At 48.9% G+C, this 16,902-nt stretch overlaps 1 protein-coding gene across 4 annotated transcripts in view; it reads right to left on the reverse strand.

Moving 5' to 3' along the window:
- The window catches only part of LTBP2 (latent transforming growth factor beta binding protein 2), a 70,891-nt gene that overhangs the window by 51,064 nt on the left and 2,925 nt on the right, over positions 1-16,902 (reverse strand). For all 4 annotated transcript variants that reach the window (XM_077180485.1, XM_077180486.1, XM_077180487.1 and 1 more), the window contains exons 2-3: positions 11,008-11,078; positions 5,137-5,383 (exon numbers count right to left, since the gene is read on the reverse strand). In XM_077180485.1, the coding sequence (XP_077036600.1) occupies positions 5,137-5,383; positions 11,008-11,078 (318 nt within the window). The remainder of the gene's footprint in view (positions 1-5,136; positions 5,384-11,007; positions 11,079-16,902) is intronic.

The raw sequence follows: 16,902 nt of genomic DNA on the forward strand, positions 1-16,902 counted from the left end.
GCATTAAGCTGTCTGCACAGTGTCTCAGCACCTTACACTACAGCTATGTCCTTTTCCCTTGCCTGCATCACTGGGGGAATGCTTTGCAGGTCCTAGACACCTCTGCTTCTCTTCCCAGAGGAAGGATGCCTTGCTTTGCAAGCAGCCATCACCCAGCACACACCTCCCATCCAGGCAGCACAGCTCCCTTGCACAGAGGCTGGCTACAGATTTATATATCCCTGGCAGAAGGGACCTTCTCAGGTGGCAGCAACAGGACCCTCCACACACACTGCCAGAGTCAAAGGCATCTGGTCAGCCATCCTGAGGGTAAGGGGCAAGGGAACAAACCCTTTCCACTCCCTGCTAAATAAACATGAATTCTGCTGATAATCCAGCCTTAGGAAAACAAAGCTGTTTCCATTTAGCTCAGCTTCTGGGCTGAGGTGCAACTCCACCCGCACAATCATCCATCAGGGCTTTGCTTCTCCAGGCAGAGATTCAGGCTGAGATCAAGAAGAGGGAGGGTTTGCAGTTAGTCCGTGCTGGGAGGGCCTCTAACACCCCCAGGATTTTGCTCTCCAGAGCACTTGCTGTTCCACCCAGCACAGAATGGGGCCCTCTCAGCTTCTGCAGCAGCTAACAAGTCTCCACAGGCTCTCTTGGACACCTGACTGCAAATCTGCACTGAACCACAGACTGCTGAAGGAACTTGGGAAGTGGTACTCATTGCTTAGCCTGTATTTCCAGGATGACAGCTGGAGCATCACCAGCTCTGGTGTCAGCAAAGTAGACCCAGAGCTGCCTTTCTCCTAGCCTTGTCCTTCCCTGGGCAAGGGTTGAGCTCAAGTAAGACTGAATACATCTTCTTCTTCTTTAGTCCCAGGAGGAAGAGAGAATGCACACCATAGAGGCCAGCCCAGGATGGAGTGGTTCTTACCCAGTACCTCTCCAGACAGAAACACTGAGGGCTACAAGTAACTGTGCAGCACTGATGCCTGTGCTCAGCACAACATTCAAGCTGACCTTCAATCCACATCTTTCCAAGACTGCCAGCACACCCAGGAAAGGATCTATGACAGCTACAGTGGGAATGCCCACAAGTCCATTCACTAGCCCTCACATCTGGCAGGTGAAAATGCCAACCAAGCAGTACAACCAGTTGCACAGGACTGGTACAGCCCTGTTGCTCAAGGAGCTGCCACTTCTCACCAAGGGTGAGGAGGTACCTGAGGGTAGAGGACTGACAGTAACATCTCTGCTGTCCCAGCTGTGCTTCCTGGGCTCTCCTGGCAGGGAAGCCACAGAAGGCTACTGTGGTTCTGAAGCAGAACCAGAAGCATGTGCATACCAGAAGCAGAATCATGAAAACAGGCAGCTGTCTGATCATGCTCTTCACCAACACTTTATGGGCTCCTACAGACTCCCAAAAATTTCCTACCTCCAGACCAAGTTAGTCCCCACAATGAAGGCGCAGTCATGGTAAGCAGCAAATCCAACTACATGAGGACAAGAAATAATTTTAAAGCAGTCCCATCACTCACGTAATTGGGGAATATTTTAGTCCAGGCAGTTCCTAACTAATTCAGCTGGCAGCTCTCTTAACTCTCTCTCTGAAGACTCACTTCAAAACACATTGAAACCAATAGCAACCCAATTACTTCTTAGAGACCAGGTCTCTGTGGTGAATTAATGGGTTTTGTTGCATGTTTAAAGGGAATCTAATATAGTAGTGTTCTAGTGTATAGCTTCAGAGCTTCTGATAGTTAGCTCTGTACAAGCAAACACAAATAAAGCAAATATAGATGCAAATAAACAAAAAGAGAATGCAAATTCACTCATGTGAATATTGATTTCCTGTCTTTAAATAGCAAGACAAGGCTTAGATGTCTATAAGCTCCTACTCTTGTGCAACTCCTGCTTGTAAGCAATGCAAATGTACAGGGAGGCTGGGGACTGGGTATTTGTCCTGGAACTCAGAGTCTTCTCACAACACTGACCTAGAATCACCGGTGTCCTCCATCCACAGAACCATTCAAGAACTTCTTCTACCTCTTCCTTATTGACAAATCAGACAAGTAAGCCAGCTCCTGTGAAATCATGCCAGGCTGAATAGAAAAAGTCAGCGTCCACCAGCACAACCCACCCTATCCTGGAGCAGACCATGGACCTGACAACCCAAGCTGTTCCTCTCACACTTGACAGTGAACTGAACTCCAGTGAATGCAGCTCTGAGTTTGCAGTGCCTAAAACCCAATCCTCATACCTGCAAACATGAACAACCACTACCTAGCTCTTTTAAGACAAACTTCTTGCTTTTGCTGCTACAAAACTGTATGAAGAGAGCTTCATGCAAAAGCACAGAAAGCACTTCAGTGGAAAGAGATGATGTTGTCACTGCAAGTTCAGACGAGTCTAAGAGTGTGGTTTCATGATACAAATAACCAACCTAGAGAAGTGACTTCCCCACCCCTCCTTTCCTCCCCTTCACTGCTAGACATGCAGTTCTCTCCAATTCTTTTGGTCTCATGATCTTCCAATAAGCCAATTTAGTCCACTGAAGTGGTAGAAAATTATCTTTGATTTTGCTGTGTTCATTTTTTTGCTGGTTTACTGAACTGAGCCAACTCACCCAGAGACCAGGTGGGGACCAACAAGTGAAGCAATGGGAGGGCATGGCCAAGACCATGCCTTTGGCTGCAGATGCTCACTCTTACAGGCTCTGCAGCTAGCCCAGAAGTTGACATGCTGAAAGGGACACTCAAAAACTTTTGGGGAACTACTCTTCTAACAGCAACAAGGCTTTTAAGTTATGCAGTACCACACCATGTTATAAGTTCCACAGACCACAGAAAAAATCCAAGTGACTGAGTTGTATAGAAGAACACCCAGGGGCTGAAGAGAGGCATTTCAATGCACACCAGTGGCAGGGTGCAGGCAGCCCTCCACCTGCCTGCAAAGCAGGGCTGGTAAACATTGCCTGGGCAGCACAGCACACAGAGGGGTGGTGAGAACTCCCTCTTGGAGGGACACACAGCAGCCTCAGAGAATCCTTCAGGACTCTCCAGAAGGCAGTCAGTGGTGGACATGTCCTGGTGTCCTACCTGTGGCCATTGCAAAGGACAATAGTCAGAGTCTCTTGCTGAAGCATGGGATGAAGGTGACATCCTATGGCCTTCGTGGACAGAGAAGGAGGACCAGCAGAGCACAGTCCTTAATGGAGTCCTGTTTCCTTGGGATAGTGCCAGAGGATTTAAGGTACGTTGGGCAGCTGGGCATTCAGCAATCCCAGCTCAGTGATCACTAGCTGCTATGTCTGACTGACTGGGCAAGAATGCTCTGCCAGTGCCTGCACAGCCCTCCGTCCTCTGTGCGGAGCCTGAGGTCATGTTCCTTACAGGGAAAGCCTTCAACAGGTGCTGTATCTCCAAGGACACTGCTCTCCCTCCCCTCCAGTCCCTCCTCACAGAGTGGTAGCACAGAGGGGTAGGAGGAGGTCATCACCACAGGGAAACTCATCAGCAATGCCCAGGATTACAGGCACATGAGAGGGCTGTGTGCTCACTTGGGCAGCAAGCCTCTCTTAGAGCAGCAATGACAGGGGCTTGGTCACCTCTCCCTGCCAGCATCACCTCTGCCTTTCCTCAATGTGGTTTCTATTAGATAGTCTTCCATTTGGGCACCAAGATATGTCAGCTTCAGCGAACTACTTGGTGCCAGTAAAATCTTTGCCAGTCATTTGAGCCTCTCCAAAACTGTTCACAGCCAAGGGTCTAGAATTGTCTCCAGCCCATGCATTGCCTCTGTTTCAAAAGAGACAGAAAGGCAGTAGCTACTGTAGGGGCAATGGGCATGTTGGAAACAACCTGCAGGAAAATAGAAAAGCAAAGGCCAAATTTCCCTCTCCTCAGGCAGCACAAAGTGATGTTGACAGAGAAAGCCAAAAGTTCAGAGAAGATAAAGGAAAAACTGAAGTTATATCCTGATTAAACACCTGTAATTTGCTGTAATGTCTTCCTGATTGTGACAGAGGGGCTCCTCCTGGAAGCCATGAGAAAATTCTCTGCTTTAGTGGCTACCAACAAAACCAGTCTTTCTGGCCCAGCAATTGACTGAAGAGCTCCAAGAAAAACAGGGGCCTTTAGGGGTGATGCAGTCTAACAATTTGCTCCCACATTCATGGACTCTTATAGAGAAGTGGAGATGGTCTAAAAAAACCCAAACAAGTAATATGTGTGGGTTATTGTAGCAGGCACTACTCTCAATACTCCATCCCCAAAAAGCTGCTGGCACAGTTGTAGTGCTTATTAGGGAAAGACACCTCTCCCATCTTTACTGCCTCGTTCAGTAAAAACAGCTACAGCTCCAGCAGGATGCCACAAAACACAAAGTTTTGTGAAGCAGTGGTAGCCCAGGTACAGGAGCATCTCAGCTCTGATCTGAGGCAGGTGCACTGAAGCACTAGGTCCTTCCTCTCTGAAAAGACCAGACGATGCCACAGTTGTCATTCTGAGTTTAACACACTCCTCACACTCCCCCCTGCATGGACCTCTGAGCTCCAGCAGCTCCACCTTTGTTTCTGTACCCAGTATGCAGGCATCTGCCTGAGTACCAAAATGACCCAAACCAAAGCAAAATTACTCAGAAATACAGAACAAATGGCTCAGTAATTGCTAGACTCTGCCAGGAGACATCTGTGAGTGTCATTGTTTTCCTAATACCAGCTTTTACAAGCATACCTTAGATGTTCTCTTCTGTGGGTACTACCTGGATATATTGCTCTAAACATATCCTCTTGGGAAAGAGATTTACCCACCACTCCTCTGTCCACCCTGCTGCTACCATGAAGGCTATTCAGCAGCAGGACAAGGGCAAACTGATGACCTTCACAGTTCTCCTTCCTCATGGGATCATAATTAGCCCATCACATTCCTGTGTAGCCAGGGGACTGTGACAAAGTGCTGGAAACAAACTGAGTCCCTTGGAGGGACAGCAGGACCTGACCCCCTTATGTCAGCTACCACAGCCTATGGAGGAGTGCTCATCAAGAGCCAGGTTGCCCGGTCTCATGAAGCAGAGGCCGTGGCCCAGCTGACCAAGGTGTTATCTGCCTGAGGGATGGGCACAGCATGATGCCAGGACTCAGGTATGACTTACACAGCTGGGACGTGCCGTGGGATGGGCGCCTGAGCCCCGTGCGGGGAGGCATCCCGCCCTATTGTGCTGGTCCTCCTCCGGAGGGAGCCTGCGGGGGGCTGGAAGGCAGCAGCAGCGGCACCAGGCGGGTGGTACTCCTGCTCAGGAACAACTTCTTCACAGCGGGAGCCCTGGAAGCCTGAGCGACAGGTACAGACCTGGGGGCGGCTGCAGGAGCCCTTGTTCTGGCATGGCGGGTCGCAGACAGCTGAGGAGACACAGAAAGGCAGTTAGTGGACACAGGACTTGAGCCCCATGGTGGTGACACCCAGCTGGGGCAGCACAACCGGGACAGTCCCATCTCATCTCTACAGGCAGGTGACCTTTACGGTCTTGGTGTTACAACTGCTGTGGGCCCCTAACACAAGGTCACCTCTATTCTCCACACAGGTCTCTGCAGAGCTTTTCTCCAGCAGTACTTATTCCAGAAAGTTCAGAAAGAGCAGCATGGCCTGCAGAGAGCACATGGCTGCCAGCATTGCCTAGAGTGCTCTGGTCAGGAATTGGTCCTAATTCACAAAGCAAGGGATTGCATGTTACCTTTAGTCTGTTTTGGGGTCTGATTTGCACAGTGCCCCTGGCCCGTCCCCTTCAGTGCTTTCCAGCTTTCCTTCCACGGCTGATTTTGGAGTCACTCAAATTCCTCCACTGCTACAGGGACTTACAGTTCATTAACCTTATGCCTAAATCAACCTCTGAGCCTGTGTGTTCCTAATTACAGCACATCAGCTTCAGTTTGTGCCCCGGGAGGAAAGTGCTATTAATTATACACAGGACCCTAACACTTCCCAAGTCAACAGATGCCAAATTGGGTTTATGACCCAGGCAGTGGCAGCCAGGAATCCACAGATTGCTCCAGTAGGACTGGACTTATTGTTCTGAGCAAGGGTAATTGAAAAGGCACTGGAAAACAGTGTTGTCCTTCAAAGAAAGAAGGTGCCAGCTGGTCAAAGGGTAATAAAGCCTTGTTGGACAACACAAGGTGGACACTAAACTCCAGCCACATGGAGACCTTGTGAATGGGTTTTAACCCATGAAGCCACTGCTTCTGCTGATGCCCCTTCTCCTAGGACTGCCCCAGGGAGACTGCACCTCACCACCTTTACACATAGCTGCAGGGCTTTCAAGAGCATGTCCCTCCCCTTCTGGCTGTGCTCTCCACTACTATGAGATACAAGCATGCCTGTGAGAAACACTGCTTCTGGACAACAAACATACAGACAGCTCGTTCCTTGTGTGCCATCCACACATCATCCTGCTGTCATCAAATGAGAGAAGTCCTTATGCAGACACTTGAATTCCTTTCACAGCAGCGCAGCCCCCACAACCCTTCCCTCATCCCAAAACTGGCCTGCCATCAGCTTTTCCTAACTAGATCAAGGATATGCTCGCTGGAATGCTTCATGTGACATTTATTACCATGTTAACACTCAGGAAGAGAGGGAGATCTCAAGGAAAAGGAGACCCCAAGTCACGTAAGGCTGTATAGGTTAAAGCCAGAGGTTTTGATGAAATCTCCCAGTAAAATAAATCAGCCAACACTGCAGTCCCTGGAACAGGGACAAGGTCCTAGTCAGGCAGGAATTAAGCGTCTCTGGGAAGTCTGGCACTCCAGAAGTTGATGTAATTTATAATACAAAACTCAGCTGTGATTTAAATAGGCTGCCAGTCCCTACTGTTATCTCCCAATAAATGCCTGTTTTTTAACAAAGGCCACCAGCCCAGGAAGCCTGCCATTGAAAACAACCACTTCACATGCTGAAATACTGCAGAGCCACGATGCTGGGACCTGGAACCACAGCAGTTCTCACAACCTCTCCCACCAACAGAGTCACCTTCGACTGTACCCTTCAGCAGGAAAGTGCTGATAAGTGACCAGGCACTCTAAAAAGCCCCTAAGGCAGTTTATATAGAGAAGAGGAGGAAGGGAATGGGATTAGTCTTCTGATCTCTTCAAGCAGGATCAATGGGGAGCTGCCCTAGCTGAAATATTTCAGCTCTAGGATTAAGCCCCTTCCTAGTTGCCTTTACAGACTCGGGGATAACTTGAAAGAGCTTTAAAATTTGCTGGTTTTCACTCAGTTCAGCTATGCAATACAAGGAGAGCAGATCAGTCAGTGGCAGCACTGCCAGTGACAAGTGTGTGAAATCACCAGTCAGGCCCCCCAAACCATAACATTAGCTGAAGAAACAAGATGGTTAAAATACACATATATATTTGAAATCTTTCTCTTTTCTTTCTGTTTTCTGACCTCAGGGGTTACTTTGAGGTGTTGCTCCCCAGCTCGGGGTACTATAAACAGTTTCTGTTAAGATGACAGGCACTCATTTCTTCTCACTGGAGTCTCATGTAATCACCTCTTCCAGGAGCTGGGGATTAGGGGAAACAAAAATAGTCATCCCAAAACTCTTAATAAAAGAATAAGACTTGGAACACTGCTGAAGTATCACTAACAGACAATGCAGTTTGTTCAAGAACATCTAACAGTGCCCTCACAGATCAATTCTAGTCTTTAGTGCATGAGGTAAGTCCTCCCAGCAAGGTCACGCAGCAGGGATGACTGTGGCATGACTCTGACCACCCAGCCAGGCCTGTCAGAGGGGGATGCCACCAAGTTCAGCCCTGCTTTGCTTGGCAGGCACACCTGGCCCAGGGTTGAGCAATGACATGCAAGGTAACATTCAATTACTGAGTCCCTGAAGCTCTGCTCATGCTCTTCATCTAGGAGAGTGATGTAGATCTTCACTGTAAGCAGCTCCTGTGCAGTTCCATTTAAAATGCAGGGGAACCTGTCCATCAGCTAGGGCCTCCATAGGAAAACAGAGCTGCTGAAGGACTTGTACCACTGGGGCTATTCAGTCCACTTTCTCATGGAAAAGTTATGTACGTAAACTCAGTTCTAACTTATAGCTCTGACTGTGGGAGCACACCCAGAAGGGATGGATAGTTTACCATAAGTGAGATCTGTGCAGAGTGACAGGGAGGTGGATCAACAGCAATGCAGGAATAGCAGAGAGGAAACAGAACTTCAGTCAAGAACAGCCAGGGTTCAAAAAACCCTATAGTCACCGTTCAGAAGAAAGACAAATGAAGAGGCATGTGAATGTCATTTTGCAGATGTGGAAAAGCCCCAGGGATGCTAATGGGACTGTCTGAAGTCACGCTGTGAGGCCACAGCAGAGCCAGAGACTCAGCCTGGAATCCCTGCACCTTTATTCACCATCTTAACTGCAAGACCATCTGTATAAGATTGGAAAGTGCATTAGTTTATTTAGTCCTTCCTGACACACTGATTAAAAATGTTTCTTTTAAACTTTAAAATATTCATGTCAGGAAAAAAGCTCATGCTGCATTCCCAGCCCAGGTTACTATCTCTGGAAGCAACAAAGAACTATCATGAATAATGCTGATGAAAGTGGAGGCTGATAAACTAACATGGGGAGGCTGAGCATGATGAGCTAATAGGCAGCAGCTAAATTACTGACAAGTGTATGCTGCAGCCACTGCAGCCCCGAAAATGTGGGCAGTGCAAGGGGGCATCTGGCTACTTGTGTATACAGGTTTCTTCTCCACCAAACTAAGAACATAATGGCCAGAGTCTCACTCCAGAACAAAGTTAAACAGGCAGGAGGTTGAACCCTTCAGGCCTACATTCAGATGCACCTCACTATCCCTAAAGGCCCCTTCTGTGAGAAGACCTCTGGAGCCTCACAGCGTACAGTCCCTGTATGCAGCTCAATGGGATCACCTGGCAGCGTGGGGGCAGAGGTCACAGGGATCTCTGCAAATAGGCAAGGTCTTCCTCCTAAACTCCCTTAGCTCATTTCCACCTTCCCAGGAGATGTTGTTGCTCCAGGGAAAGTTATTTTCTCTTTTTATCTTCCCTGTCACAGACTGTCTGAAAATTCCACAAGTCCTCACTGCAACTTTGGTCCTCAAATCTGAAACATACAGAGAGACACTTCCCTAAGGCTGGAGTTAAGTCATATGCAGGGATATTGAAAGAATAAAGTGCCTACAAAAGCATGGGTGAATGAAGAAACCACCACCCTTGGTAGGTGAGAGGAAGTAGATTATGGCAACAATTTGACATATCCTCTCTCCTGTACCCAGGCTCAAATCCTTAAAAACCAAGTATCTGTCCAACACCTGAATACTGATTCTTACATCTTTCATCACTCTTAAGAGGTTCTCTCTGGCTGCATTTCTACCCCACTGACTTCCTTGATATGCCACATATCAAAGACCATGGGAACGGACATTAAACAGCATTACAGTGCAGAAATTTAATGGGGATGGGCTGTCCAGCTTGCCTTGGCAGCTTTAAAAACAGCTGTATGTCTCCAGGAGCTTGAGTTCCAGCAGAAAATCTCAGGGAAGGAGGTAGCTGGGAATTAAATTATGTTTACACATCACCAGTCTCCACCAAAGTCCTGGCTGAGCTTTACCGTCCCCGGTCAGGGGGACACTGTCAGGCCTGATCATGTTGACACTGTCTTTTTAATGAATCCTTGGGAACAAGGGCTCAGCACCTGAGCAATCACCAGGCAGCCTTCGTGGCTGCAAGCCCAGATCCACTGCTCCTACCAAAATCCCTAATGAGAGAAAGATGCTGCCATGGCTGGCCCGCGCTGTGTTTACAGACACTGTCTGGCAGCACAGCACGCTCTCTACCGTTTGGCTTCTGCCGGATGGGGGAGAGGGAGAAGGGAGGTGAGTCAGCCCTTGGCCCCCTGCTCCCAAACAGGATCGCTAATGCAATCGCCCCAGCACGGCCAAAGCGCCGTGAGATCCCGCGGCAAACAAAGCTGAGCCTCCTTCCCTGCTTCACATCTGGGCAGCTGCTGCTGCCGCCCCAGCAAAGGCAGATGCTGTCGCTGTTCTGGGCTGGGCATTCCCCCGGCCCGTGCTCCTGCCCCCCAGATAACAGAGAGCCACAGGCAGCCCCACACCTCCCGGGACCAGGCAGGTGCATGGGGCCAGCAGGGCCTGGCAAAGGCCACGGATGAGCTGCTGGTGCAGCCCTGCTGGTCAGGGACAGGGGTCACACAGGGGTTGCCCAGAGCTGAGGAGCTATTGAGGATGGAGGCAGTTCACTTGTCTCTGGTGTGCATTGCACGGGTGTTTACCCAAACATCTTCTCTTCCAGTGCTGTGTCAGGGAGCCCACAAAGACCACAGCCCACAGGGCTGTACCAGGGCTGCCTGGGTGAGCAGAACACTTCATGCTTCCTCTGTGGGTAGGCAGGAGGGTCCTGGCCAGGCAGTTTTGCACTGCAGGAGCACCCTGCGCCTCACTGCCATCTAAGGCACCCCATGCTGCAGCCCCACCCATCCCAGCCCTTGTGCCAAATCCATTAATTGCTTTTGTTAATAGCACTCAGATCTAATTTGCAGCCCTGATTCCCCACTCAGCATCAGCAGTGCTCACCCACATGAGCACAGCCCCAGTGTGCTGGTTCCCAGCTGCTGGGACTCTCACAGACCAAGTCTTTGCTCCAAGCAGGACAAGTGAGAGCGCAAAGCTCAAAACTCACACACAAATTGGCCACTGCCATGCCCTGCCCCAACAGGATCCTGCCATGGATGGACACTAATAACAATAATGAAATAAAACCATAATTACTCTACTAAAACTTTGCTGGCAGACAGGAAGAGCTGACCTATAGCCTGGCAGTCCCACAGCAAGGCTTTGGCACTGCCTCCACAGACCCCAGGATTTATCTCCTGCCCTGGCACCCTGCATGGGGAGTGTGTGGGGTCACAGAAGTATTCAAGCACTTTTTAGAGGTGCATCCTCAGACTTGCACTGGCTGAGACTCTCATACTCACGTTTGATGCAGCGGTTTGTGCCTGGAGCTGTGGTCCATCCTGGGCAACACTGTCTGCCACAGACATTTGGCCTAAGCAGAGAGACAAAGCAGTGTGGTTAGGAGAGGGGGAAGCTGAGGTCTTGCTGCAGCCATCACCTCTGAGTCACCCACCAAATTATTTCCTGCAGCATCTGATATTTCCTTCCAGATGGACCAGCAGCTGAGATCAAAACCAATGGGACAAGGGCTGAGTTGTTTAAGTGTTTGGAAAAGAAACCCCCAAGGATTATGAATGCTGCAGTGTGAGCGATCCCTGAGAGAGGAGCTCCCTTTTGAACTGGCATTATGCTGGATTCCTGGCACAGCACTCAGGGGAACCATTTTCCTCCTGAGAGCAATTGGAGGCCAGCAGCCAGAGATCATTAAAGATCTCATGGTTCTTCATGGTATTAGGGTGTAAATTTGGCCCGATTTCAACTTTGGTCATAGTATCTTGCCCCTGCCAATGTCCTGAGCTGCTCCAGCTGAGGAGAACACTTCATTCTCCACCTAACTGCTGCTGCCTGCTGCTGTTCAATGCCCAGCCCTGCCCTGGCAGGGATGGCACGTCAGAAGCCACACTCTGGGATGCTCCCCAGCTTGCTCTCCCTTTGCAAGCACCCCAGTCCTGCCTTTGTGATCTGTCTCTAGTGCAGTGACCCAGGGCACTGAGGACTCTCTGGTGCTATGAAATTTTTGTCTCTACCTGATGTGCACAGAGCTACACTAATTCCAAGATGCTGAAATCATTTCCATGAGTGTTGAAACCAGGATTTAGCTGCAGTTACTTTTTGACTGCCCTTACATAAATGACATCCTCCCCACCTCTCCTTTCTTGTCTGTTTTCAGGTAGGGATGACTGTCTACATACAACTATCACAGACAATGCTGGGCATCTAAGGGGTGCTCTGCAATGCCCAAGCAGGCAGCTAATGCTGCTTCCTCTGGTCACATCATATTTAAGTGTCTATAATGAGAAGGAATAACAAGTCCCAGGGTGCTCTCCAAGAGTATTAATCATCATGGAGGGAAGATTTTAGAAATAGGTAACCTTTGCATGTCAAGGTAGATGAGAAAGAACAGTTGTCAAAAGATAGAAACTTAGAAATAGCCAGAAAGCTCTGGAAATCCTCTGGAAAAGAAGTGGAAAGTATGGTTTATTTCTAATGCTGGACAAGGCAGTCAGAGCTGCTGACAGAATTTAGAGGAACCACAGAAACATGCACATTTGTCTTCTGGGTTGACTTTAACATGAACACAGCAGGGTCAGAGGAAGGTCCTGCTCTAAACTGGCATCCTCCTGACTCCTGCATCCACATGGCCTGAGATGAGACTCCAGAAGTGCCAGGGCTCAAGCTGTGGGGCTCACGTTTTAGGAGAGCCAAGGACAGTGGGTGGCAGGTATGCCAGGGATTGTTCTGGTGTTCACAAATGAAGCTGCCTGCAGAGGTACAATTGCTACATGTGGGAAAGGGAAGTGGTCTGAGAAGACACATCATTTAAAAGTGTTACCTAGTCCTTCAGGATCAATGTTGTACTAATCTAGGTAAATTTTTATAGGGAGAAAGCATTTAAGTTCCCTTGGTGCAACTTCCTGCAAGCAGAACAAGCCAAAGTAATTCTAGCACACACTCATATCTGGTCTGGCTGGGTAAGAGCACCAATTTCCAGCATTTTGTCTGTCAGCTCAAAGAGATGTATGAATCTCTTCCTTAAGACATCCTCAGAAAACATCCATTAAAAAAAACCAAACCTTCCTTTATTTGCTGCATAAGAGCTCACAAGGCCTTAAACACTTTCAAGGTGTCCTGATCAGTAAAAAGAAAACTATTGAGCTGGAGCAGTTTTTGGATAATTAAGGTCCTGAGAGGGACTCCAAGCAGCAACATAAGCAGCTTTGCTTAGACTGTCACAGCTCCCGTTCTTCCTTTGGCACAGGTGAAACACATCTCATAAGTCATATTCAGTCTCTTCAGTGAGCAAAGGCCTTGCCCTTTCCCACCTCAACTTATCCAGAAAATCATGTTTCTTGTGAGCAAAGTAGCTACCTTCTTCAGAGAAGCTGTTTTGGCCTTGAACTGTACTATTAGTTCTTTGTGGAATTAATGTTTAAATTTTATCCACATCTCTCAGGCATGCTGGAGTGAGCATGTTGCTAGCTGCTCTCAATGCCAACACCAAGCCAGCAGTCATAGGAAAAAAGATCTGAGGCTCAGATGGACAGGGGCCCAAGCCTGAGCAGACAAGGCCACTCCTGGAGTCATGAAACCCCGTTGGGTTCAGCATAAATCCCTCCTTAATAGAACCACTCTGTGTCACTGCCAGACATGAGCTGCCAGCCCCAGGGGAAGGGGTTGGTGTTGATGCCAGCACCAACCAGGGTGATGCTCCTGGAGGAAGGGGTGCCCTCAGGGGCAGGGACAGAAGGAATACCTGGATGGAAATGTTCCTTCCTGCCATAAGGTCCTGGATAAGAGAATGGGAACAGATGGAGGCAGGGACGACCTCCTAGACTGGAAATGAGCAGTTGGAAGGAACAACATGTAGGTAGTGCTGGAGGGTAGAGAAGAACCACAACTATTTCCTGATGAAAGTCCAGTGAGCAGGACCTCACAGAGCATGAGGTACAGGTAAGCAAGAGTATCAGCTGCAAGAAAATAGCTATGGGAGTTTTGCTGCATCCGACCCATTCCTGATCACATCTGGTTCTACTTCAAGTATTTTGCTGTCATTTGCCTGGTTTGAACACCATGGGGTTTGTACTGCCTTGCAAAGAATTCAGAATAATCCCATTAAATTTAAGGAACATGGCATGTTTACAATATTGTGGGATGGTGCTTGAGAGAGAGTGGTGGCTTCCACATCCATTTGTCCTGCTGCACATGACACCACAAACACTTTAGGCAAAGATGTGGCTCAAGCACGAGGCTTCTGTGGGGCAAGTCCCGCCCTTGGCCTCTCCATCCAGGGCTGCTTCTGGAGAACAAACAAGTGGCAGGGTCCCCCCAGGTCTGGTGTCACCACAATGGGGGTGTCTCCTGAGGAGCTACCTGCAGACTCTGAGCAGCCTCTGGTCACCCCTCATGGCACAGGGAACAAGGACTTCCAAGGCATTGAGCAGAACTGCCCGGCAAGAGGAGCTGCTGGGTGCTGTGACACACCGAGCCCCCGGAGACCTAGCAATGGCACAAGCCAGAGCCATGATCAGAACTTTGAAGCATTCAGCAGCTGCCTGAGCAGGTTTTCTCCTGCTTACCCACTCCTTGGAACAGGAAGCAGAGCAGAAAGGAAATGGGAGCATGACTCACACCCTCATCCAGGGCAGCTTGGGCTGCAGGGGGACCAGAGGATGAATGGGCATGTGGAGGGGTCAGCAGCTCTCCCAGCTGGAAAGAAACTCAACAGTCAAAGCAGAAAGGAGGACATGTCCTCACATGGGTCTTGCAAACTGAAGTTCCACTGAACCTCGTATTGGCCACATTCCATGGGATGCCCTAATCCCAGCCCTAACACTGATGCCAAAACAAGCCTTCAGCAAACGATCAGTATTTCCTATCTCTGTCTCCTTACCAGTGGAAGATTTTAATAATGTATTTGCCTTCCTAAGCGTCAGGTCAACTAGCACATATCCTGTGAAATGAAACATTGCTGAGAACATTCAAAGGCACTGAACTTGATTGCTTGTAACACTGTGCTGCTTCAGGGCTCATGGGCTACTTAGCACCTTCCAAAATAGTTCCCAGTCCAGCTCAGACCAAAGCAGACAGAGACCATTTCCAGTAGCCAGTTCCCCCTTTTTGAAGAGAAAGAGCACTGAATAGCTCAGACAGCTAAATAGCCACAGTGCCAGAGAAAACCCTAAGGCATAACTCAGTACTTTTCTGGGAAAATGCAGAGTGGGGCACTGGATCCACATCTCAGCCTCTGCCTCAAGTACCAGGTACACCCTGAGGTCTCCAAAGAGCACAGGCAGCAGCCAGCAACTGCAAACCAAGCTTTTTCTTCATTCTGTGGCTAGCGTGCACCATCCATGCCCAGGTATAATCCCTGGCATGTTGAGCTTGGTGTACAGGAGCTCCCAGGCACTATTCACTGACCTGCTCCTTTTCTGGGATAGACAGCTCCTTGAAACTCCCCACAGAGCTGAAGCCAGTGCCATGAAGCCTCCCTGCACCCCGAAGAACCATTCATAGCCCTGACTGGATGCACTGGCACAACCTTGGACTTGAGCAAAGGAGCTGCTGCAAGCCACTCCCTCATCTCCTCCTTTGCTGCTGCAGCCAGAGGCCGCCAACAGCATCAGACTCAGGCATGCAGAGGTACCCAGGATGAGAACAGCCTGCAAGATCTTGCAGTGTTATCTTAAACAAGACCAAGCAACCAAAGCAGGCACCAGGGGGAAGGAAAACAAGAAAACAGTAGTAAGATCATGGCTTTTACAGCAATGATCACATGCTGTTTCTGAAGCATTCAGTAGAACCCTTTTTCCACCACTTATTTTAATAGCAATCTATGCATCATCTTTCAGCTTCACACAGAACTCTGTGCTGCCAGATATGCTGACTCCATTCAGACCATGTACAGCATCCTCACAAGAGGCCAGAGGGACCATTAGATCATCAGGTCTGCCTTTCTACTGCAGGAAAGTGAACTTCATCCAAATGCATATGAAATATTTGCCGTCAGACCTAGTGAAGAACATTAGCAAAAGGCTGTTGGCATCGATGAGTCACTGAAAACCCTCTGCCAAGTCCACACCAGCATTTAACTGCCTCCACTCCTGAGCAATCCTATAAACACATTGCAGCAAGAACCTATATGCCACAAAGCCTGGGTAAAGCAGGATTACACAGCCACAGATGGTGTCTACAACAGCAATAAAACGTGGACTGGGGTGTAGAATGCCCCAAAAGAAAATGGGAGGGAGAAAGAATGAGTCTGGTACTCTCTGCCTGCTCCCTGGGATGTCTCACATGCCCCTTGAAAGTGTCCAGACAGGTGCCAGAAGTAGAGGCTTCCCCAGATTACTGTCCCATCACCCACCTTCCTCATCACTGTGACCCACCCTCCCAGCCATGGGGCAGAAGAACAAGGGGGGACACATCCCAAGGGACACTGATGTAGAGGGAGATGCCCACAGTGTCCTCGCAGCAGGACCGGCCACCCCAAATTCGGGATGCATCCAGCAGACAAGTAGAATCACAGCTACCCTACCCCACAACACTCAAGAGGAAAATCCTTCTAGTCAGGGGAGCTGGAGAAATGGGGATGTTAAGCTGAACAGAGCAAAGCAGTGATGTTTTCAGGGCTGGATTGTTTTGTTCTCTCAGAGTCAGAAGTCAGTAATTTTCTGTGATGTTTGTGGGGATATCAAAAGTCACCTCACAGTGAGTCTTCTGGGGAAAATACTAAAACCCAGCTCTTGCAAGTCTTGAAGTTGGATGCATTCATGAAATTGTTCGTACAAGTCACACCTGCAAAAAGGTCAGAGAGAGACTGAGAGGGATGGCATCCAAAGAGTCCCCAGGAAAGAAACTCAATCTTGGGTATGCAGCTATCAGACAAGGTGAGAAAATAATTATCTAGAAAAACAGAGTGCCAATAAAAGGCGATTTTTCAACCACAGAACTCTGCACGGCCCCTGAAGGTACCAGCAGAGAGCTCTCATTGGGGAATCTGGAAAGGCAACACATGCAGGAGTTGTGATTTTGAGCCAAAATAATTGTATAAATAAATAGTACCGGGGTTTAGTGTGCCTGAAAAGTTACCTGGGTAAGGGAAAATGAAGGTTGTCATACCAGAGACTTGCAGGAGTTTGGTGTAAATAGCAGAACAGAAAATATCTCACCTGGCAAAAAAATGAAACATCACAAAC

This window comes from Agelaius phoeniceus, chromosome 6 (assembly GCF_051311805.1).
Source record: "Agelaius phoeniceus isolate bAgePho1 chromosome 6, bAgePho1.hap1, whole genome shotgun sequence".
NCBI classification, from domain to species: domain Eukaryota; kingdom Metazoa; phylum Chordata; class Aves; order Passeriformes; family Icteridae; genus Agelaius; species Agelaius phoeniceus.